At 35.8% G+C, this 26,079-nt stretch overlaps 1 protein-coding gene across 1 annotated transcript; it reads left to right on the top strand.

Moving 5' to 3' along the window:
• Window positions 1-1,665: 1,665 nt before the first annotated feature.
• On the top strand, window positions 1,666-23,612 carry LOC141554118 (uncharacterized). Its single transcript, XM_074285695.1, has 5 exons — window positions 1,666-2,046; window positions 13,633-13,815; window positions 14,166-14,292; window positions 14,962-15,057; window positions 16,524-23,612. The coding sequence occupies exons 2-5, from the start codon at window positions 13,735-13,737 to the stop codon at window positions 18,560-18,562; spliced, it is 2,343 nt and encodes a 780-aa protein (XP_074141796.1). The 5' UTR covers window positions 1,666-2,046; window positions 13,633-13,734; the 3' UTR covers window positions 18,563-23,612.
• The last annotated feature ends 2,467 nt before the right edge of the window (window positions 23,613-26,079 follow it).

Below are 26,079 nucleotides of genomic sequence, written 5' to 3'. Positions count from 1 at the left end.
TTTTTGTATTAATATGATAATCCTGTGGCTCATAAGTAGGAAGGAATTTGGTTCTCATGGACCAATTATGACTATTGTCTCAGGAATTTGGGCCCTGGGATTATCCTGAGGCCAGAAGCTATCAGACATTCAACAATGAATTGAGGAGGGGGTCTATTCAAAATCAGACAGATTGTTGTTCTTAGATTGGAAGTATGGGAAGTCCCTGGGGCAGACTCCAAAAACCAGAAGATTTAGGATTTCCTGACTTACTGTTGGAACAGAAGTCCCCTCTAAAATCAGGAGACCACAAAATCATATTATATCTGGGAAGGTCCCTCAATACTTTCTGGGCTGCTTCTGCTTGTTTGTATCTGCCCTATCCTTTATTTGAAGACCATATATTCCTTTCCTGATAGTGGCAGAAGGAGACTCTTGGACAAAATAGGAAATCAAACAACAAAAGGTTGCTATTTACCTATTTTTTTTCTTCATTCTCTCCATTTCTCAGTTTTCTGAACAATGAAGCTATCAATCTTGTCAATTATTCTAAAAACTTCTTGAAAAATAACTTTTATAAGATTTAATCCTTATTTTTTCTTAAAATAAATTCTAAAGAGTGCTACCTCAAAACTTGCAAATATGTTTCATAAGGGAATGAGTTACTAGAATTACCCCAAAATCTCAGCCTTTTCTTCCTATTGATTGGGTTCTAGTGGCAGTCAGAGTTGTGGGAATCCCCTTTTGGTTGGCACAAGTCCTTGGTGAAAAAATTCATGAACCTGAAGAGTTTTAGGTGGCAAAAATGGAAGTTTATTGTTGGATGAGAGGTCAATTTTGCTAAGAGACTGACTTCCTTGTGGCAAAGTCCTATTAGGGAAATGGAGGCTGGCACTGAGAAGAGAATGTCTTCACAGAGGGCAGGGTCCTAGCAGCTATGCCAAAGAGGCAAATAGTACTCCTTTGGACATTCTGCAAAGAATGACAGAGCAGAAACCTACTTTATGAGCAGATCTTGGCTGGGGGCTGGGATTTGAGCTGATCAGACCAGAATTTCTCAAATGAATGAAAATTAGAATTTCCTGAATGAGGATGTGACTTCCCAAGAGATCAATGGGAGTTGCTTTGTCCTTGAATGATGCTGCTTTATCTCACTTAGAGAATGTGCCTTCCCTCCAGACTCCTTGGAGCCTGGCAAGCGCTGATCTCTTTTCTTTTTTCAGATCAAAGGGAACATGGTTTCAGTTTTTATTTTACACAGTTTTTCAGTGATTATTTTACACAATTTTTACAGAATTCATTTGTGTCACTATAATCTTCAAATAACTAATTCCCAAACTCCTCAATGATTAATCTCAAATCTTCCAGAATCTGATAAAAGTGGTTTTTTGTTTTTGTTTGTGTTTTTTTTTTTTAATTAGTATTTCTATAACTTTAACTAACTTTATCTCTATAGTCCCAATTTGGCTAATGCTGGGACCACAGGGGAAAAAAGTGTTTTCAGTTTTCTTATAATCTCCTGTAAAAACCTTAAAATGGGAGTCAACACATTTAATAAATCTTTCCCAGGATATTCTCTTTAAGTACAACCCTTAGAAGTTTCTGACTGGTTACATTTTACATCTTTCAAGGTAACTTTTTTAAAAATAAATTTTTAAAAACTTTGAAAGCAACAGGATTTTACCATTATATCTCAAATATGAGTGTATTTTCTCCCTCATCCAACACCTGCAGCAGTGAGGGAAGGAGCGAGGCAGGATTAAAGGAGAAAGGGAGAACAATCTTCCCCGTAGCCAGCTATTCCAAGGCAAATCTAGGATTCTAGGAGATTCAAAGTCAGAGCCACGTGCAGAAGACGGCGAATCCTCCAGACTACAATTCCCAGAATGCCTCGTTCAACCCAGGAGCATTTTCCAAAGCTCTATGACGTCACTTCCAGCCCGCCCTCTTCTCGCCTTTTCCATGCTTTGTTGTGACACTTTTCCTCTTCTCTTTCCTGACGGATCTGGGACGGAGTGACCGGGATCGGAAAGCGGAGTCTGTTCCAGCCGGAGGCCGGCTGCGGTAGTACGGCGGGGTCGGAGTGCCGGGGATTTGGGGGGCGCACACAGAGAATGGGCGGAGCGTCCGCTGGGGGGTGGGGGAGGGTATATCTGTCTTGGATTACCATGGTATAGAGGCTGCGCCTAGACGGAGGGGCGGGTCTTGGGAGGCGGAGCCGCATCTAGAGCCCCGCCCCTAAGGCCCTGGCGCTGCCGCCTCATTTCTTCCCGTTGGGAAAAAGGTCCTGGGGCCTGATGTCACGTGGGCTTTCTCTCCTCCTGCAATTCTTCTGGGCACCCCCCACCTGCTGCCGGGGATCCCTCGAGGCTCCCTGTCCATTGTCCTACTTTGTCCCTGTTTCCCCCCCCCCCCAGAAGTGCCCGTGACTTTGTGGTCCTCCGCCGTACCATGAGGCCCCTTTCCTCCCCAGGACCTCGGCCTCTCGGGGCCTCTGCTCTGCTCTCCAGGAGGGGAGACAGTGGTCCCTAGTGTGACTGCCGGGCCGGCCAGGTGAGTGACCACTCCTGTAGGGCCCCGAGAGCGCACGGATGAGTGTCCCCTGCACCCCAGCTTCCCAGGACTCCGGGGTTCTTTGATGGCCCTCGCTCTCCCCTCCCCCAGCAGAGGTTCCAGAAGTTTTTGTCAAATAATGAGTTCTTCCCGCCCCCGCCCCCCTCCAGCAGGGGTCTGTGGTCCCGGAATTCTTGTGCATTTGAGACTTCCGCCATATTTCCCGCAGGATGGTGATGATTTCTGCCTTTGATCGGGCTGCCTTCCTTCTCTTTGTCATCGGTTCTGGTTTTCTTGACCGTTTGTTTTTCCTGATAAAAGTTATTATTTTTTTCTGTGTCTATAATTTTCTGGGAGTTTGTGGAGATTGAGATTATCCCACCTACAATAGGTGAGACTGAAGCAGCATTTGAGCCAGTGGCCCCTAATTAAAGGGTCCACAGCCCCCTCCAAGGAAGTGGACCTCAGACCTTCCTCACCCTCCGAGATGCTCCAGGGCCTACTTTCATAGGGCTCCTTGGCCAGCCATTCGGGAACAGCTCCACCAAGTGCAGGGTCCCAAGTGGGGGAAGGGGAGGAAATGGCATCAGCTGTCATGGGGTCAGTGACCTAAGTGGTCATAAGCTGCCCCTGTTGGGGTGATTGGTCTGGAGGGACAAAGCATTTGGGGGCCTTTCCACGTAGTGATCTGTGCCACACTGGGCTTGGTCACAATGACAAGGCTAAACAGGTGCTGGGCCATCAGTTTGATCAAGTGAACTCAGAATCTGCAGCTCTGGGACAGCCCTGGGACCTATACACAGAACATTGATGGGGTTAATACTGATTGGAATGGAGTAGGGATCCAAATGAATTACTCTCTCATTTCTCCCCTTTGGTCTGTAGAAAGATACGATTCTTTCTATGGATCCTTACAATCTAAGAGCCTGGAGGGCAGTCCTTCTTGGTTAAGGCAAAACCAGAATGGGGGAGGGGGCAGTTCCCTTACTGAGACACAAGATGTATGACATATTGATTGTGTTCCATTAACTCATCATGTTCTAAATTTACAGTGAAGTGACTCTCACTAAGCAATCACAAGGCAGATTCCTCCCGGTAAAACATGCTCACAAAATATGAAAATCGGCAGTCCATAAGACATTTAATCAAGCATAGCAGTGAGAGCATTGGCCACCTTATGTATGAGTTCTAGAAATCTGAGTTTGTGAAAACATTCAAGCAGTTCTGACAGTCACTCCATTGTGGTGACGCAGAGTCTCAGGTGCAGTCCTCTGGTCCTCTGGGGAGCTCTCCTCTTAGGATACTGGAAGGAGTGGGGCCTCAAAGCAGCTTCTAGTGTATTTGGTTCTCTAGTTCAGATCACTTGCAGAGATCCGCTTCTCTGTAAAAGATTCCTGATAAAATAATTCATTTTTAGTATGCTAATACAATAACCAGGGGAGGCAATGGGAATCAGCTCATACCTTAATAGCACTAATGTGAATTTCATCAAACCAGAGAATTTACATTTTAGGTGGACAAATTCAAATATTCAAAAATTGAAAGATTAAAAAAAATTCTCACCCCAGAATTTACATTCAGCATGTATAATTACCTTTTCTTGTTATAACTTGTTATAACAAAAAATTATCATTCTATTTTCTTTTAACTGATCCTCCCTCTCCTAAGAGTTTGAGATTTTGCTAAGGAATAACTGGTAGAATACTAAAAAAAAAAAAAAAAAAAAAAAAAAAAACTATGATTCTGATACACAGTTGAATTTATTTAAAAGTTGTCAAAATAATTGCAGTTGTAGCAAAAAGTTCTGGAATAGAATGAATAAATGTATTGAGTAGTCAGTTTCAAGACAATGTACAAACATGTTTGCCCTTCAAAACATACTCATCTTTTAGTTGGTAATAATAAACTCAAATAAAATTGGTTTTTCTTGTATAGGTAACACAAGATATTCTATTATTTAAAACCAAAACTAAAGATGTGCTTGCTTATAATTACTATAACAACAATTTGGTCCCATAGTCTGTTCTATCCTCACAATTATCCTCACATTAATTTTAGGAAAGATTAAAATTTTAGGCTAAATAACTCAAGTCTTATCTTATTATAATAGCTCAGATATGCTCCAATATTAACCCTTGAAATAAAGATTGAATATTGTACTTACATTGATGACCTGCCGTGATTATAGAAATTTGCCATAGAAAGAAAATAGGGATTATATAGTAAGGGAACTTCTTTGCTTCCTTAACTTCATGTCAATTCCAAACTAGTCATATGGATCACCAATGATATCCAGTCAGGCTTAAAATGTGGAATAGTTTCCATTTAAGAGGAAATGTCATCCTGGATAAATCAAGTTAGGAGAAACCTACCTCATCTCCCAGCCTTCCCTATGAGTACTCCACCTGTAATTCATGGATGTCAAATCCAAAGGGTTACTGGAATCATGGATCATTGGTATAAAGGACTCCTTGATGATCAATTCTGGAATCAGAATAATATTAATTACAGTCCCATGAATTCTAAGAGCAAGTTCCAATAGTCATAGCTTCATAGTTTTAAGTGAATTCAGTGACTAAGGATCACATCCTTGATGGAGATGAAAAGTGCAAGGTATTTAACTTTATATTTATTAAAAAAAAAAAAAAGGGGGGGCTAAAGAGGCCTCTTCCTTTTAGATCTGTGTATCAGGTGCCAAGACAACTCAAATTCAGTATAAAATAGAACTGTAAGAATAACTAAAGCTAAAGAGAATTTTAATTGTTTCATCATGAGAGTCTGGTTTGGAAAATGAATCTTTGTGTCTCTTAATATTGTTAAGTAGATGGTTTAAACAGTTTTTTACATATAAAATTCTTAATCCAAATTTGGAAATTGCATCAATCTAATTATATTAACATGACAAAAGAATGTTACAGAGTGTTATATATAAACTAAATAACCAATTATTATAAGGCTTCATGGTCTCTATTATCAGTTTCAAATGATCCCTCACTACTAGTATGTATAGCTAACTAATCATCAATAAGGTTCATCTCCCTTTTCTTTTTTTTTTTATACTTGTTCTTATCAGTGAAATTTGTTATGTGAGGAGAAAGGCAGGGGCAGAACAGCATTAGTTCTGTTTTATTTCGGGTATGAGACATAAACAGGCACTTGTATAACAGGATGTCCTGGCCAGGTTCAGAATTAGCCAGTGACAAAATTTCTTATTCACAAAGATGGGGAGAAGTCAAGAGAATCCTGCGTTTCATCTTTGCAAGGTCTCTCTTGACGTTCCTAGAGACAGAATCCACCCAAAGCAATCATCAGACAGCAAAGGCACATACTTGCAAAGTTGTAGGACCTCTTTTTGCCTCAGTTTTCTCAGCTGTAAAATACGGATAATAATATCACCTATCTCCTAGGATTATTGTGAGGATCACATTAAATTATATTTGTAAAGTGCTTAGTACAGTAACTGGCTCATAATACTAATTTCTTTTCTTGGTTAAAGACTGACTTGGGCACAATCATAATCATTTTCTTCTTTCTTTCCTTTCTTTTCTCCTTTCCTTCATTCCTCCTCCCTTAATTCCAAGTTCATACCAAGCAGTGGTATTATTTTAAGAGCATTTTTGTATCAATTAGCTTCTTTGTGGGAGATAGTATTGAATTCTCACATTTCACAGTGTATCACCCAGTTGGAGATGCAATCCAGCCCAACCTCCTAGTGCCCAGATGTAGTGTCTGGGCAAGCTTTCTAGAAGTCCTCCAGAAGGGCCTTGGTCACAGCAGGATAGACACCATGAGACTGGACAGGAATATTCAAGTCAAAGTCTTTATTGTCTCTTACACAGTTTGTGTCTGTCATAGTCTGACCTGGCTCTTCTAGCAGTCTGACAGTCTCAACTAGTCTCTCCCTCCTAGTCTGACTTTGTTCCCAGTTTAAATAACCTATTATAATTACATCATCACAGTATACCGAATATGTGTGAACTAGAGAACCATTACATCACCATACTAAGTACTAAGTATATATGTGAACTAGAGAATCATCATCTCATCAGTTCCACTGAGTTAACACCTTGTTCCAAGTGTACTTCTCCAGAGTTCTGGCTCTCTACACCCAGAATCTTTGTAGACTCCCAGTCTGGAAAAACACCAGTCTATCTCCAAAGTTATATTAAGGGATTCCTTGTTGGGTTGTTCAAGTGGTCAAATCAGTAACAAAGAATGAAGTCAGCATATATAGTGTTCAGCTGGTCATTCAGTAAATCCTGAATCTCTGTCCCATTTGAATGCTCTGGTTTGTTTGATAATGTTACTGATCTCTGATAAAAAGAGGATTCTCATCTTTTTGTCTTGAACACTTTCAGTGCAAAGTTGTCCCTGGCATGCCTTATACATGCTGGAGCCATTGATAGAAAATAAATAAATAAATAAAACCAAGTGTTATTTCCTTTTTTCTCTTTATCTCCAGTAACTATCCAGTGTCTGGCACATAGTAGATACTTAATAAGTAATTTTTGAAATTCATTTGATTGAGATGATTTAGTTGTGCCTCTTTTATAAAACTAGTGTTTTCCCCCTAATTGTTGATCCCCTTTTAGGGATGTATTTAGTTGAAATGAAATAGCATTGACTCTCTCCCAAAGATGTTCTTAGGTTCTATGGACTCCTAATATTGATTCAGGCCCAAAGGCCTTATAATCCAGTTCTTAGCCTTGAGCCCAGTAAATTATTTAAAACATATTTTGATTTTTCTGTTTTGGGTGATTGGTTTCCTTTGTATTCTATATATTTCATTTTGTATAGTTAAAATCTTTTTTATCCTCTGTGTCTCCAAGTTGCCTTAGTTTAATAATAATAATAAGAAGAAGAAGAAGAAATTAGTAACAAAATAATACTGTGTGATAATATTTGCTTGTTAAACTAGAAAGAAAGACTTAAGATGACTAATTATGATTGAGGCCATGCACAAAGAATAGTGAATTTAAGTTTAGATCCCAAAGGATCTAGGTTTAAATCCTAATCTTGCCAGGTGTTGATTAGATATTCTTGAGCAAAAACAGTTTCCTTCAACAGACTATGAAGGCTTTAGATTAGATGATATCTGCAGGCGTTCTTCAGCTCTCAGTGACACACGGATTTGATCAGACACAGGCAGTAAGTAGGAGAATTGGGATTTGAACTCTGGAGAAGAGAGACTGGTGCCTTTGCACAGCCTGACCTCACTTCAATACCATTCACTTGCAAGTGTTGACATCACCTTCCTGATTCCAGGATTTTCTTAGAGTACAAAGGACAAGCAAGAAGAACAATCTTTGCCTATAGACCATAACTGAATTTCTGGAAGTCTAGCTATTTATCAGCATAATTTACTTAACACTTCTGAATATTATCAAAAAATAATTGGTCCCTAAAACTTCATCTTAGTTTAGCACTTTTTCTAACCTTTTCTTTTGATCCTCAGAATTACTTGATGAAGTAGGTCAGAGCAAACCACCCTCATTTTACAGAACAGGAAACCAGTGGACTTTTTACAGGGCACAAAAGGAAATTTCTGATTTCTTTTAATATCCTGGTGTCTTTTAACATTCTAAAAGAGTTAAGTTAGCTGTAGGAAGAAGATAGTGGTGAGAGAAATAATGAGGCAGGCTCCATGGCAGGCTAACCCAGAAGAGATTCAGCAAAGATGGAGGTGGGGTGATACAAGGACAGGCTTTTTATGCCCACCCTACTTAGTGTCCCAGACCTTAGCACTATCATTTGCAGCTTTTCTCTGGGTACTTCTTCCCAGCATTTTATCAGCTGTGGATAGTTTTACCCAATCTCTTTTATTGAATGACAGTGTCTATGTGTATGTGTATAAAATAGCAAAGAGGACTAATGAAGAAAGGAGGGTGGAGAGTGCCTTCCCCATCTCTGGGAGTTCATTTTTGGCTATTGAGCAGACTGAAAAGTACCCAAAACTTAGCGTAGTGCCAGGTATATATAACAAATATTTAATAAATGCCTCTTCCTATCCATTCCTTTCCCAATGGGGTTAGAGATGTTTAAGTCCTGAGAGCTCAACTAATCAGGAGTCTGGAGTGGGAAGGGGCAACATGAGTAAGAAATATGGATTGGGGGGTAGTATGGGGGAAAAATTTCTAATAGTTAAGAGGGAGGAAAAAGAAGGGCAGAAGTGGTAGTGTCATTTTGCCAGAGGGAAGGGAAGAATGTTAAGACTCATATCTTGGGGTCCTTGAATTATTGATGGGTCATGGGAATATTAAAGGGGAGGAGAGAGGGGAAAGACCTGACTTTGAGGGAGGAGGAGGCTGTGAGAAGGTAATTTTTGGATGGGGGAGAGTGGCTATTTGAAAAATTAGACAAAGAAGGCATCCTACCATATTCCTTCTATATCCAAATGTGATGTTTTTACCTAGACCAGAGAGAGATTAGAGCAAGATATTATCAAGATTATACACTATGATCAGATTGGATTTATATTAGAAATTCAGGATTGGTTGATATAGTATTTTGAAAGTATCTATTTGATAGACTACATTAATAAAAAGAACAATAAAAATTATGATTCAGTAAGGCAGACAAAGATTTTAACAAGACATGGATTCCTATTTTAAAAAATATAAAGCAGAGAAATAAAGGCTAGTTAAGGCAACATGGAAGTTCCACCTCACAGATTAGCAAGGTTGACAAAAATAACATAAAATGGCAATGCTGGGGAAGCTTTGAGAAAACACGTACATTAACACACTGCTGATTGAGCTGCAACCTAGGCCAGTCATTCTTGAAAGCAATTTGGAACTGTGATGAGAAAATTATTAAATTGTGCATAACCTTTTACCCAGAAATGCTACTACTAAGTCCGAAGGAATCAGAGAAAAACAAAAAAAGACCACGTGAACAAAAATATTTATAACCCCTCTTTTTGTGGTGGCAAAAAACTGGAAATGAGTTCTCATAAATTGTGGAATGGCTGAATGTGAGATACACACATACAAAAATACAAGTATTGGAAATGACACAGAAATGGAGTAAACTGAGGAAAGCTTATATTTTGTTTCTTGCAAGAAGTGGGTGCTTCTTGAAGTAGTGCATACATACTGCTACAGAAGTGAGAACAAGCTTTTATACATCCTTTACATGCACACCTTAATATGTTTCCGATCCCAGATCATATATTGCATATTATGTTAATGAAACCTAAGCTTTTTCTAAGAAGTTAATATTAATGAAGTTAACTAAGCATGCACAGTGTCATGAGAAGTGTGACCAAAGTTTGAATTGGAGGAGTTTGAATGACTCATATCTTGTAGTCCTTGATTTTTTTTTTTTTTTTTTTTTTTTTTTTAGGCTGGGGTTAAGTGACTTGCCCAAGGTCACACAGCTAGGAAGTGTTAAGTGTCTGAGATCATATTTGAACTTGGGTCCTCCAGAATTCAGGGCTGGTGCTCTATCCACTGTGCCACCTAGCTGCCCCCGTCCTTGAATTATTGATGAGTCATAGGTCAGAATCTATATTAGAATACACATCTAATTGATAAATACAGGGCAATAAAACTCTTCATTTGTTATCCCTTATCTGCTTCCTTCATAATCCCCATTCTAGCTTTGTGTTTGAATAAATTCCATTGTGACTACAAGTACTACTGCTGACCAAGTTAGTATAGACTACTGATTTGATTTTCCCTCCAATTCTCTATTTTTATTAGTCAAGTTACAACATCTGTGAAAACAGAACATCATTTCTCACAGTAAGAAATCTTGAAGGGAATGTCTTCAGAGAACATAGGAAAGATTTGTTTGAATTAATGTAGTGAAGTGAGTGGACCAGGAAAAAAATCATTCAGTGACAACATTGTGAAGATAAACAACTGAAATATTTAAGAGCTCTGATCAACATAAAGAGCAACCATTTTCAGAAAGATTTCTGATGAAACAAGCATACTACTCAACTTCTGATATTAATATGATTGACTTGTAGGGTACAGTTTGAAACCTACTTATTTTGCACTTGGCCAGTGTGAGAATTTCTTTTGATCTCCTGTGGATATTTGTCCCAAGGGTTATGCTTATTTTTCTACAAATGAGATTGGGGAAGTGGGAGTGCTACAAAATAGATTTTTTTTTTTTAAATAAGAAATGGAGGAGGAAAGATGAGAAGAATCCTTTTTGTTTGTGGATAGTGGGTCTTTCCTGTTATCTTGATAGATCATATTTTTTTATCTAATACATAATAGGCACTTAAAATTTAAATCCTTGACTCCTATCTCTTTCCTCCCCCTATCCCCCATTTGCTGTGTTAAAATGAATTGTAAACTAAAAAATAATAGAGTATAAAGAAAAGAATATCAGGCTCTGTGTCAGAAGGCTTATATTTGAGACTCAGCTATAATTATTAATATCTGGTTAAATTGAAGCATAATGAATTATGATAAATATTTTAAGTACCATTAATGGAGGAGTAATAAAATAGAAATAGAACAGAGAGGAAAATAAATTATTCTAATGATAAAGATTTTTAAAACCTAGTTTGGAGGCAAGGAAGAGAACAAAGAATAGTGAAAGCTATGTTTAGGGACAGATGGATAGTGGCAATAAGGAAATCAATGAGAAGGATAAATGACTAAAATCTTCCTTGGCTTAAGTTTTCTCTTTGAAGAATGATAATCTTTAAACTGGGAGTGAGAGCCCAAAAGTTTGCAATAATAAGTGGATATCAAAAATAAAAGACAGACAGGATTTAGCCATTCTAATAGGGGTTTGATTACTTAGCGATTATCATGTATCCCTGAAAAATCTTAGAGAATGGGGATATGCATGAAGTTTCAAAAAAGAGTACTCTGAAAAACCTAGACCAGTGACTTTGAAGTCTGATAATTCCTAGAATACATTGGTAAATGAGTAGTTAGGGAGTAATTTAAAAGGCTCTTTTATTATTTCTAAAATGCCTTGTGCTATTTCACCACAATCATTTCTGGAAAAAGTCTTCTCCCTTTCCCCCCCTCCAAATTTACACTTTTTTTATACCAAAGAAACATAGTTACACAAAAATACCTCTTGTAGTAGACTCCGTCTTCTTTGCTCTGAGAAATAGTAACATTTTATTGAACTACTCAAGAGTTAAGTATCTTTTTTGTTTCAAAAAAAGTAATATTTTTGTTTGTGTATAATGCTATGTTGGCGCCACTTATTTTACACTGTATCAGTCAACATTTTCCAGTGCTTTTTAGATTCTTCATATTGTCTTTTGTTACTGTATAAGTCTGTTGTATCCGTATATTACTCTTTGGAAGTCATTCTTTATTAGTGAGGATTCAATTTGTTTCCAGCTTTTTGGTACTCTCAAAGAAAGCCCTTATAATTTTTTTTTTGTATATAAACCAATTGTGGCCTTGACCTGATTATAGAGAAAGAATATGGCAACATAGTACAATGAAAATAGCTCTGGATTTGGATTCATAAGGACCTGGGCTCCAAGATGATTGAAAACTCCAAGATACAATTTCTGGGTAGTTAATAATCAATTTGCTGATTAGGCTAGTCAGGAGACCAATTCCTTAAATCCCTTCTGAAAGGGAATTCCCAACAAGTGAAAACCAACTTTAATTGGTGGACGTTTAATGAGGAGGTGGGCTAAAAGGCTTCTATTTATAGCTTTTTATTTACAAGATATATGCATGGGTAATTTTTCAGCATTGACCCTTGCAAAACCTTCTGTTCCAACTTTTCCCCTTCTTCCCCCAGATGGCAGGTAGATCAATACATGTTAAATATGTTAAAGTATATGTTAAATGCAATATATGTCTACATATCCATATGCACAAGAAGAATCAGACTTTGAAATAATGTACAATTAACCTATGAAGGAAATCAAAAATGCAAGCTGTCAAAAACAGAGGGATTGGAAATGCTATGTAGTGGTTCACACTCATTTATTTCCCAGAGTTGTTTTGCTGGGTGTGGTTGGTTCTATTCATTACTGAACAAATGGAACTAGTTTGGTTCATCTCATTGTTGAAGAGGGCCACGTCCATTGGAATTGATCATCATATAGTATTGTTGTTGAAGTATATAATGATCTCCTGGTCCTGCTCATTTCACTCAGCAGCAGTTTATGTAAATCTCTCTAGGCCTTTCTGAAATCCTCCTGCTGATCATTTCTTATAGAACAATAATATTCCATAACATTCATATACCACAATTTATTCAGCCATTCTCCATTTGATGGGCATCCACTCAATTTCCAGTTTCTAGCCACTACAAAGAGGGCTGCCACAAACATTTTTGCACATACAGGTCCCTTTCCCTTCTTTAAGATCTCTTCGGGATATAAGCCTAGTAGTAACACTGCTGGATCAAAGAGTATGCACAGTTTGATAACTTTTTGAGCATAGTTCCAAATTGCTCTCCAGAATTGCTGGATATATTCACAATTCCACCAATATCAGTGTCCCAGTTTTCCCACATCCCCTCCAACATTCAACATTGCCTTTTCCTGTCATCCTAGCCAATCTGAGAGGTGGTGTGTCGTACTATCTCAGAATTGTCTTAATTTGCATTTCTCTGATTAATAATGACTTGGGGCATCTTTTTATATGGCTAGAAATAGTTTCAATTTCTTCATCTGAAAATTGTCTGTTCATATCCTTTGACCATTTATCAATTGGAGAATGGCTTGATTTCTTATAAATTAGAGTAAATTCTCTATGTTTTGGAAATGAGGGTGGGCTAAAAGTCTTTAATTTCTCCTTAAGTTGATTGGGAGACTCAGCAGACTTCAGAAGTCTAGGTAGGGGGAGCAATTTCCATCTGTACTATTCTGCTTGGTTTATTCCTTCATGAGTTGGGACACAGAACTCTAATGGAGAAAATCAAGAATGCTACTTCCTTTCCCTGTGTTATAGGCTCACCTCAACTAGATTTCACTTCCCTAATTTTCAAAATGAAAAGTTGGATTTTATAATCTCTTCCACTTCTAAATATGTAAACTGAAAATTCAAGGTTTTTTTCCAGCTGTTAAAAAAAATTTATATCGTTTTACAGATAGAAAAGAGATGTACTCACTCTTGGTTCCAGACGCATTGAACATAATTGTGTTTATTTCAGAGAACCACATTTTAAGAAGCACAATGAGGAGGTGATCAGGATGAGGAGAGAAAGACTGCTCCCTTCGTGCTGAGGAGAACAGGCTGACTAGTTGAAGGAACTATGGAGATTTATCCTCGAAGAGAAAACTTAGGGCCACATGACAGTGATCTTCAGTTATTTCATTTTCATTGTTTTAATTCAGTAAGTAGAAAAGGAATTAGGTATACTACAGCTTCAACTCAGAGGGTAACAATAGAGGGCCCTGGGTACACATTTGAAAAAAAGCACACATTTAAACTTAATTATTATTGGATCCATTAATAGTAGTAAACACTAATTTAGCACCCATGTGACAGACACTGTGCTAAGTGCTGAGGATACAAAGGAAGGCAAAAATGGCTTCACCTTTTAAGGAGGGAATTCTTAAAATGCCAGCTATACATCAGGTACTATACTGGGTTACAGATAATTAATGATACAGTTCCTATTAGAGATTACATTTGAACTTCATACAGACTTTATAATAAGCACACATATTTTTGTTGTTTCAGGAATCAGTGACATTCAAAGATGTGGCTGTGGAATTTACCTGGGAGGAGTGGGTACTTTTGGACCCATCTCAGAAAAACTTGTACAGGGATGTGATGCTGGAGAACTTTAGAAACTTGGTCTCTTTGGGTAAGAATAGTTATTCTTCTGGTGTCCTGATATATAGTATAGAGACTTTCAAGATCTTAAGCTATTTTTTGTTGTACAAAAAGAAATCCTTTTCTAGCTAAGAGACAAATACTTTCGTCATTTCTAAGAAAAGGGTCTGTGCTTTATATACATGAAAACTGACTACTTTTCTTTGTTTATTATCCTTGAGAATGTATCTTTATCTCTTTCTTGTTTAAATTAAAGATTAAGTTCTATTCTGTGACAAATTGTCCCATAATATAGAATTTCCTCTGTGGTTCTTAGACCTATGCTTGGAATCAAACTAGCATGTCTACTTTTTTTTTCCCCAAAGAAAACCTGAACAAGTTTTGAATTCTCTTCTTGAGTTATAATATAAGGGTGCTTTTGAACAAATGTCATTTTTCTTCTCCTTCACCTTAAAAAAACAAAACCAAAACAAAACAAAAAAACAAAAACCTCTAACTCTTCCTCCAACCGTTCCATTGTGTCCTTCTTGGCTGAAAAAAAAGCTCAGACAAAATCAGTTAACCTTTAGTGACAGAAAACATGTTCTGCACTCTTGCTCTCCCATCTTTCTACTAAAAGTTTTGATAGAGTTCATCTACCTGTTTTATGATGAAATTCTGAAATGATTGTCCCTAGAACTTTTTAATTTTCAATGAACAGGATTTGCACCTTCCAAACCAGATATGATCTACCAGTTGGAAAGAAAGGAAACATCTTGGATGCCAGAACTAGATATTCGAAGAAGCAGCTGTCCAGGTGATTACATAAAACCCAAGGAGTTGGGTCATTGCAAATATAGTTTTGACCGTTTTAAATCAAAGTAAAACTTCTTAGGCCTGTCAAAAAAAAAGTTGCATAGTTTTAAATTTTAATATTTTAACTCAAGTTAATTTCTTATGCACACATATACCTTCACTCTCAAAGAATGTTTTTGCCTCAATATAAGAATCATATCTGTCTTCTCTCCATTGAAGATTATCTAAGTGAGTACCCTGCCGCCTTACCTCTGTCAATTAATTTTACCTTTTAATATAAGCACATTGCTTAAATATTAACAATATCTTTTTTGCATCTGTCACCTTCTAAAACTTAATTCTGTGTTGTTTTTTATAAAAATGTTGCTTTGCTGCTTTCTTTTAAAATATTCTATTATAACCTAATTTGTCTTTCTTCAGTCTTTCATTTTATGACATTCTCTTTTCCTTTATGTTTTGGAATTATATTCAAAAAGGTAAAATAATATATTCATGTGACAGGATATAATCTTGTCCTATTTGTTTTCAGCATTTGATTGTTTCACAAAAAACTATTGTGAAATTTTTTGAGAGAGATCTTTCTTTCCTTTCAGATACATTTTGAAAATAGAGATTTAGTACTGAGACCATTAGATGAAAACATGTGAATAATTTTGTAGTTCTAGCTTAAATGGCTCTGATGCTTTACAGAAAAATGGCAGCAACAGATGTATAAGTGCCTTTCAACTAACTGCCAAAATTTGTTATTTTACAGTATCTTTGCTAATCTGATTGCTATATGATGAGACCTCTAATTTGTTTTAGAGCAAGGAAATCCTTTAGGCAAAGGACACAATTATCAGAGCTTGAGTAATATTTTAGGTAATTATAACTTCTCTTGTGAAAAATACATGTGTGAAAAATACATGTAAGTCTTGATCATTTACCTTTTTGGAGTTGGATTTTACTCTTACAAATTCCTTACAATGTAAATATGTTGGATTTTTAGCAAAAATTTATGGCAATGATTGTCTGATATGATCCCCTTTAACATATTTCTTCTTTATTCTTTTTATTTTATTTTTGTATCTTTCCTCCTCACTCTAAACTCTGATTCTCCACTTTCTTTGTACTCAATTTTCCCTTCCTATTTTTATCTCAGATAGAAAGGACATATTTCTCAAATTCATCTACTTTTAATGGATAGTCTTTCATTTTCTTATTCCATTCAAGTGCTAACAATTTACAGTAAAATGAGGACTTATTCATCATTATAATTATTTCATCCCAAGTCATTTCTATATGTTAACTTTGAGTCATCATATTTTCACATAAGATAAACTGTGTGAAATCCTTAGTGAAAGACCAGGAAGAGTAGCCTTCTCAAGTGGGAAAGCAAGAGAATGGGCCTAAAATCTTTGAGCAAGTAGGACCCTTGGGAAAGGGAAGAGAAGGCAAGGTTAATCTGCTCTATATTCTTCCTTTCAGGAAGGAAAGAATTTCCTGGTGAGAAATCTTATGAATGCAGTATATGTGAGAAGGCTTTCAACTTCAAGACACAACTCATTGTGCATCAGAGAACTCATACTGGAGAGATTCTTTATGAATGTAAGGAATGTAGGAAGGCCTTCCATCGGAACTCAGATTGTATTAAACATCAAAGAATTCATACTGAAAAGAAACATTATGAATGTAGTGAATGTGGGAAGGCCTTCAGAAGGAAGCCACAACTTATTGTACATCAGAGAATTCATACTGGAGAGAGACCTTATGAATGTAATGAATGTAAGAAGGCCTTTAGGAGTAAGAGACAACTTACTACACATCAGACAATTCATTCTGGGAGGAAACCTTATGAATGTAAGGAGTGTGGGAAAGCCTTCCTTCGCAAGTCAGATCTTAATAAACATCAGAGAATTCATATTGGAAAAAAACCTTATGAGTGTAATGAGTGTGGGAAGTCCTTTAGGCAAAGGACACAATTTTATATCCATCAGACCATTCATACTGGAAAGATTCCTCATGAATGTAAAGAGTGTGGAAAGGCCTTCCTCTACAACTCAGAACTTATTAAACACCAAAGAATTCACACAGGAGAGAAACCTTATAAATGCTGTGAATGTGGGAAGGCCTTCAGAAAGAAATCACATTTTACTGTCCATCAAAGGATTCATACTGGAGAGATTCTTTATGAATGTAAGGATTGTGGGAAGGCTTTCTTTTACAATTCAGAACTTATTCGACATCAAAGAATTCATACTGGGGAGAGACCTTATGAATGTAATGAATGTAGGAAGGCCTTCAAGAGTAAGGCACAACTTACGCAACATCAGAGCATTCATACTGGGAGGAAACCTTATGAATGTAAAGAATGTGGGAAAGCCTTCCTTCGCAACTCAGATCTTAATAAACATCAGAGAATTCATACTGGAGAAAAACCTTATGAGTGTAATGAGTGTGGGAAGTCCTTTAGGCAAAGAGCACAACTTTATATGCATCAAAGCATTCATACTGGAGAGATTCCTCATCAATGTAAAGAATGTGGAAAGGCTTTCATCTATAATTCAGAACTTAGTCTACATCAAAGAATTCATACTGGAGAGAAACCTTATAAATGCTGTGAATGTGGGGAGGCCTTCAGAAAGAAGTCACATCTTACTATCCATCAGAGGATTCATACTGGAGAGATTCTTTATGAATGTAAGGATTGTGGGAAGATTTGCCACTACAACTCAGAACTTATTCGACATCAAAGAATTCATACTGGGGAGAGACCTTATGAATGTAATGAATGTGGGAAGGCTTTCAAAAGAAAGCCACAACTTATTGTACACCAGAACATTCATACTGGAGTGAGACCTTATGAATGTAGTGAATGTGGAAAGGCTTTCAGAAGAAAGCCACAACTTATTGTACACCAGAGTATTCATACTGGAGTAAAGCCTTATGAATGTAATGAATGTGGAAAGGCTTTCAAGAGGAAGGCAAATTTTATTGAACACCAGAGCATTCATACTGGAGTGAGACCTTATCAATGTAATGAATGTGGAAAAGCCTTCAAGAGGAAGGCAAATTTTATTGAACACCAGAGCATTCATACTGGAGAGAAACCTTTTGCATGTAATGAATGTAGGAAGGCCTTCAGTAGTAAGACAAAACTTAATGTGCATCAGAAAATTCATACTGGAGAGAAACCTTATGAATGTAAAGAGTGTGGGAAGGCCTTCAGAAAGAAGTCACATCTTACTGTCCATCAGAGGATTCATACTGGAGAGAGTCTTTACAATTGTAAAGATTGTGGGAAGGCTTTCCTTTACAACTCAGATCTTATTGTACATCAAAGAATTCATACTGGGGAGAGACCTTATGAATGTAATGAATGTGGGAAGACCTTCAAACAAAGACCACAACTTACTCAACATCAGAGAATTCATATGAGAAAGAATCCTTTTGAATGTAATAAATGTGATAGGATCTTCAGAATGAGGACACATCTTGTTCAACATCAAAGAATCCATTCTGGGTAGAAACCTTAAAAGTATAATGCATGTGGGAAAGCCTTTAGACCGAAGCAACTATATTCATCACAGAATTCATTGTGAAAAGATAACTCATGGATGTAAGAATGCCTTATAAGGATATAAGATATAAGGAAGGCCTTATATCTGTCAAGGGTAAAATTTAGCAGGAAGGTAAACTGAGGCAATTCCCAAAGTTAGATAACATTTATTAATATAAATGCCTGTCAATAAATGGGTTAATGACTTGCCTCAATTTATACCAAAAAGCAGAAGCAAAAGGATAGTTCTGCTTTTATAGGTTTTGAAAAGTACAGAACACGGTAGATGACATCATGGGATTAAGAATACCAGAGCTGAGATTTGAGGAATGACAAGAGTGGTTGAAAGTTTGATAATGGGGGCTAGCATTGACCCCCTCACCCCTTCTGATAGGCACCCTCAGGAATGCATATTATTTGAGTCCAGATACAAGACAGTGGAACAGACATAGGGCATAAAAAGGATACTATACTTGACTCTTGTGTTTACATGCTTTCCTAAATCAGCTGATTCCTTAAGGCAAGAATAATTAGCAGGAGAGCTGGATTTCTAAATTTAACCCATTACAGGCCGCCTGGATTCTAAATTAAGTTCAGAAACAACTGTGGCATAAACATATACAGGACACAAGCAATAAATTGTAAATAGGATCAATAATAAAATGAAACAGGAACAATTACACACATAGAAAACATACATATCCACTCAAATGTGTTTATGTACACAAATATATCAATGTATATACATATATAAATGTATGCATATTTATATGTCTTAAAATCAGACTTTTCATACTTCTCTTTATCATTTCTTTCTCTGAGATAGATAATGTCTTTTATAGACCTTTGGTAATTGATTTGAATATTTATAATATTCAGAATGGCTTTGTTGTTCACAGTTATTCCTCAGAGAGTATTGATGTTCTCATGTCCATTGTTTTTTTGGTCCTCATTTCACTCTTATTTTATGTAAGTTTTTCCATGTTTTTCTAAAACAATTAAAAAAAAACTAGGAAAAGAAATAAAAATCTTCAATTAAATTGGAAATCCTGAAAAATAAAAGGAGATAAGTAAAATTCAAAGGAAGAAAATCATTGAATTTATAAATAAAATTAGATGCTGGTTTTGTTGGGGAGGGGGGGATAAGCAAAATATATAAATCATTGATTCCTATGATTTTTTTAAAGAAGAAAAAACAAATTACTAGCATGAAAAATGAAAGGGATGAATTCACTACTGGTGAAGAGGAAATTAAAACATTATTAGAAGCTACTTTGCCCAATTATATGCCATTAATTCTGACAGTCTAAATGAAATGATTTAATATTAACAAAAATATAAATTGTCCAGATTAAGAGGGAATATAATTAATAACTTCATCTTTGAAAAAGAAATTAAACAAGTCAATGAACTTCCTAAGAAAAAATCCCTAGGACCATAAGGATTCATAAGTGAATTCTATCAAACATTTATTTTTATTTTGCTTTTTATTATAGCTTTTTATTTACAAAACATATGCATGGGTAATTTTTCAACACTGACCCTTGCAAAACCTTCTGTTCCAAATTTTACCCTCCTTCCCCTACCGGCCCCAGATGGCAGGTGGTCCAATACATGTTAAGTATATTAAAATATATGTTAAATCCAACATATATATTCCAACATATATACATATTTATTTTTAGTTATACAATTATCTTGCTGCATAAGAAAAATCAGATCTTGAAAGAAAGAAAAAAATCTGAGAAGGAAAATAAAAATGCAAGCAAACAACACCACGGGTGAAAATGCTATGTTGTGGTCCACACTCATTTCTCATAGTCTTCTCTCTGGGTGTAAATGACTCTCTTCATCACTGAACAATTGGAACTGGTTTGAATTATCTCATTGTCGAAGAGAACCATGTCCATCAGAATTGATAGTTGTATAGTCTTGTTGCCATATATGATGATCTCCTGGTTCTGCTCATTTCATTCAGCATCAGCTCATGTAAGTCTCTCCAAGCCTCTCTGAAATCATCCTGCTGGTCATTTCTTACAGAACAATAATATTCCATAACATTCATATACTATAACTTACTCAGCCATTCTCCACTTGATGGGCATTCAGTTTTCAGTTTCTTGGCACTAAAAAAAAGGCTACCACAAACATCCTTGCATATATGGGTCCCTTTCCCTCCTTTAAGATTTCTTTGACATTGCTGCATCAAAGGCTATGCACAGTTTGATATCTTTTTGAGCACAGTTCCAAATTGCTCTCCAGAATGGTTGAATTTGTTCACAACTCTACCAACAATGTATCAGTGTCCCAGTTTTCCCACATCCCCTCCAACATTCATCATTTTTTCTGTCATCTTAGCCAATCTAAGAGGTATGTAGTGATATCTCAAGAGTTGTCTTAATTTGCATTTCTCTGATCAATTATGATTTGGAGCACCTTTTCATATGATTAGAAATACTCTCAATTTCTTCATTTGAAAATTGTCTGTTCATATCCTTTGACCATTTAGCAATTGGAGAATGGCTTGTCTATCAAACATTTAAATAATAATTGATCTCAATATTATATGAACATAGATGTGGTACTTATACCTAAATTTAGGAAGAGACAAAACAGATAAAGAAAATTACAAATGAGTCGCCCTAATGAATTTTGATGCAAAATTTTTAAATAAAATATTAGCAAAGAGATTATAGCAATTTCTTCCCAAAATTATACACTGTGAGTAGGTGGGATTTATACCAGGAATTCAGGAATGGCTCAATTCAGGAAAACAGCACAATTGACCATATCAATAACAAAACAAAACTCGTGATTATCTCAAAATCATTGCAGAAAAAGCTTTTGACAAAATACAATACCCATTCCTAGAGATTATAGGAATATTAAAACAAAGTAATTAAAACAAGTATTATTACTATTATGATCATTATAAAAACAAATTATATTTATCTAAAATCATCAGAAAATATCTGTAAAAGAAATAAGCTAGAAGCCTTGCCAATAAAATCACTAATTATTCAATATTGCATTAGAAATACTAACTCTAGCAAGGAGAAAGAAATCAAAAGAAAAAATAGGCAATGAGCAAAGCTATCACCCTGTAGATTATATGATTATACATATATAAAAATCAATAGAACCTACTTTAAATAATTACAACTTTAGTAAAGTTACAAAATATAAAATAAACCCACATAAGTCCAGCATTTCTACATATTAAAAAAAAAAAACACAACAGCAAAAAATAGAGAAATCTCCCTTCAAGTAACTGTAGATAATACAAAATATTTGGGAGTCAATCTGCCAAGACAAACCAGGGATTATATTCCATCATTCCAACTCACAGCTATGGCTTCTTTGTATGCTCTTTTTCACTACCTTAATAATGAAAAAGATTTACAAATATTAGGAATGGAAAGAGAGTTTAACCTTTTTGAATCCCTTATGTTTTCTCTTCCATGTTCACCTTTTAATGCTTCCTTCAGGCTTGTATTGGAAAGTGCATTTTATTCTATTCAGCTCTACTTTTTTCATCAAGAAAGCTTTTAACTCCATTATTTTATTGAAAATATATTTTACTCTTGATGGATTGCATTCCATTTTACTGGGTAAATGATTCTTGGTTATAATCCCAGTTCTTTGTCCTCTAGAACAAGGGATTCTTAAACTTTTTCCACTTGCAACCCTTTTTCACCTGAGAAAATTTTATATGGTCCAGGATAGTTAGATATACAAATCAAACATTTTATGTAGGCATACAAAATAGGTATACTTATAATAAATTATAATTTCCTGACCCCCATATTGAGTTAAAAGATGCCACATGAAGTCACAACCCACGTTTTAAGAAGCTGGATACTAAAATATCATATTCTAAGGCTTCTGAACCTTTATTGTAATAGCTGCTAAATCTTGATAATCCTGACTGTGGCTCTATGTTATTTGAGTTGTTTCTTTTTGGCTGCTTGCAATATTTTCTTCTTGATAAGGAAGCTCTCCAATTTCACTGTCATAATCCTGGGAATTATTATTTTGTGATCTCTTAGGAGTTGATCAGTGGATTCTATTTCTATTTTACTCTCTGGTTCTAGAATATCAAGGCAGATTTCCTTGATAATTTCTTGAAAGATGAAGTTTGGGCTCTTTTTAATCGTGGTTTTCAGGTAAATTCTTAAATTATTTCTCCTGGATCTATATTTCAGGGCAATTGTTTTTCTAATAAAGTATTTCACATTTCTTCTATTGTTTCATTTTTTAATTTTGTTTCATTGTTTCTTTTTTTAAATTTTAATTGTTTTTATTTAATTATTTATGACTCATGGAGTCATCAGTCTTAAATAATCTAAGAGGGTGGATTTGGGGAACATGGCAGAGTAGGTGAGAAAATTCCAAGATCTCCAGATTTTCTCCCCACACAAAACAAAATTGTACCTCAGGGCCAATGTAGAGTGATGAAAAATGAATCAGAGAGGAGTGATTCTAGGACAAGTGTTAAATATCTAAACAAAGACCCCAGAACAGCTTAATCATCTCCAGGCTAGCTCCCCAGAAACAGCAAGCTGGAAACTCCTGGGCTAACTGGGTTTGGAGGTAGCCTCAGCCTCACCATGGAAATTTTCACTTCTGGGACTTTGTGGAGAGTCTGGAGTCTGAGTCCAGGAAGATTGAAGGAACCTCTGATGATAAGGAGTACCAGCAGTCCAATTGTGCTGTTAAGATGCTGCCCCGGGAGGAAAGGAACCAGCACATACAAGGTGCATGCAGAAGTGATGGGGCAGAGAAGCTGCTGATGGCAGAGAGGAGGACTAAAGTCAAGCCAGAGGCATCATTGCCCCCATCCCAGAAATATAAGTGAATGCACTAATTGGTTCTTATTTTTTGAAAAGTGAGCAAGCAAAGGAGATAGAATCCAACTACAGAAAATTACTATGGGAAAAGGGAAGGCTAGGATTAATTTTCAGAGGAGGATATAGAAAAAAAAAAAAACCTCTTCTACTCCAAAAAGTAATGTTAAATGGTTACCTGCTCAAAAAGAATTTGTAGAAGAACTCAAAAAGATTTTAAATGTCAATGAGAAAAATTGAGGAAAAACTAAAAAAAAATCAAGAACAATCCAAGTAAAATAAGATATAAAAAGAAATTTAACTAATTAGAAAAGGAAAATTAGAGTCCTGATGAGGTAAACAACTCTTTGAAAATTAGAATTGGGTGAGGGGAAGCCAGTAAATTTGTAAGAGATCAAGAATAATAAAACAAAATCTAAAGAATGAAAAAATAGAAAGGAATGTGAGACATTTCATAATAAAACCCACAGATCTGAGAATAGATCAAAAAGAGAAAAAAGAATTTGAGCAATTGAAAGCTATGACCAAAAAAAGAACTTTGAAACAATAATACAACAAATAATTAAGGAAAATTTTCCTGAAGTGATACAAGAAGGGAAAGTAGAAATAGGAAAAAAAATCCATCTATCACTACTTGAAAGAGATACTAAAAAGAAAAACCTACAAACATTAGTTCCTAAATTTCAAAACCCCAGATCAAAGAGAAAATTTTACAAACAACAAAAATAATTCAAATATGCTGGAGTTACATTCAGAATCACCCAAGACCTATCAGCAGCTACAATAAAAAATTGCAGATCTTGAAAAAATATATATCAGATATCAAAAGAACTAGGGTTATGGCCAAAAATTATTATACTCAGCAAAATTAAGTATAATATTGAATGGAAAAAAGGACATTCAATAAACTCAGATTTTCAGGATTTTGTCACAAACAAAATTGAACTCAATAGAAAATTTGATATATAAGAGCTAATATCAAAGACTAATTTCAAGGGACTCAAGGATAAATTGTTTATGTTTTATATGTAGAAATGTAAATCCCACGCCTAATATTGACATTAGTAACTATGTAATCCAAAAGAAAGTTTGGAGTAGAACTGATCATGATGTGAGACTAGAAAGCAAAACCATATAGGAAAAGGTTAAAAATAGTAATTATGCTATACAAATGAGGTAAAGAGCAAGAACCAATACAGAAGAATTAGATTGGGGAGGAGGACTGGTAGTTCTGAAATCCTACTCACATCAAGAATGGGTTAAAAATGGAATATGTGGGATGAGGTGTATAGTTAGGATAGAGAGGGAGGGAAAGGATGGGAGGAGAGGATAGAAGAGGGATTCTTGGGGCTGAGGTGAAATGTGGTGGAAAGAAAAGGGAACTAAGTAACAGCAAGGCAAGCCAGCAAGTAGAAGAATTACAGATAAGAAACAAAAGATGATGAATTTATATGTATATGTACACACATACACACATATGCATATACATACACACATATACAAGTATTTAATGATACATCATTTCTTTTATTGTAATAAAGAGGAGATAAACCTTTTAAATGTGTTATAAACATGCTTGACACTGAAATTCTGGAATCAAGGAAAATTTGTTAAAGAAGAATCTTAAGAATTTGCCTTAGCATTTCTGGCCAGAAGCAGACTCCACTCTTCTTCAGGAGGAGGGAGCACTGAGTACAGAAGCAAGAGGAGCTCAGTGCAGTCCCTTCTCTTCAAAGAACGGATGGGTCCATTACCTTCCTGGTTACAATCTTTCTGATATGTCAATTGTATGTTTCCCCCTAAATATATTGTATTTAATTTATACTTTAACATATTTAACATGTATTGGTCAACCTGCCATCTGGGGGGGGGGGGAAGGAGAGGAAAAACTGGAACAAAAGGTTTGGCAATTGTCAATGATGTAAAATTACCCATGCATATATCTGGTAAATAAAAAGTTATAATTTTAAAAATTAGGAAAAATAAAAAAAAGTAAATATGTATGAGCATGTTCCCTCTTCCTTATCATATACCACATGTTCAAAAATGGCTAAAAACTCCTATGGAGTGTGTTCCTTAATTAATCTATTAATTAGGTACAGTAGCAATTTGAATACAGACATTGACCCCAACCAGTTTGAGCTGGATCGGTTATTATCTTGAGTTTGTGATTTTCTCAAAATTGAGTAATTGAGTAATTACTCAAAAATGAGTAATTTTTTTTATAACATTATCCCTTGTATTCATTTTTCCACATTATCCCCTCCCTCCCTCTACTCCCTCCCCCCGATGACAGGCAATCCCATATATTTTACACGTGTTACAATATAACCTAGATACACTATATGTGTGTAAATACCATTTTCTTGTTGCACATTAAGTAATAGATTCCAAAGGTATAAGTAACCTGGGTAGATAGACAGTAGTTCTAACAGTTTACATTCACTTCCCAGTGTTCCTTCTCTGGGTATAGTTGTTTCTGTCCATCATTGATCAACTGGAAGTGAGTTGGATCTTCTTTATGTTGAAGATATCACTTCCATCAGAATACATCTTCATACAACATTTAAGTGTACAAGTGATCTTCTGGTTCTGTTCATTTCACACAGCATCAGTTGATGTAAGTCTCTCCAAGCCT

Source organism: Sminthopsis crassicaudata, chromosome 2 (assembly GCF_048593235.1).
Source record: "Sminthopsis crassicaudata isolate SCR6 chromosome 2, ASM4859323v1, whole genome shotgun sequence".
Lineage (NCBI taxonomy): Eukaryota > Metazoa > Chordata > Mammalia > Dasyuromorphia > Dasyuridae > Sminthopsis > Sminthopsis crassicaudata.
This window is presented reverse-complemented; position numbering and strand designations above follow the sequence as displayed.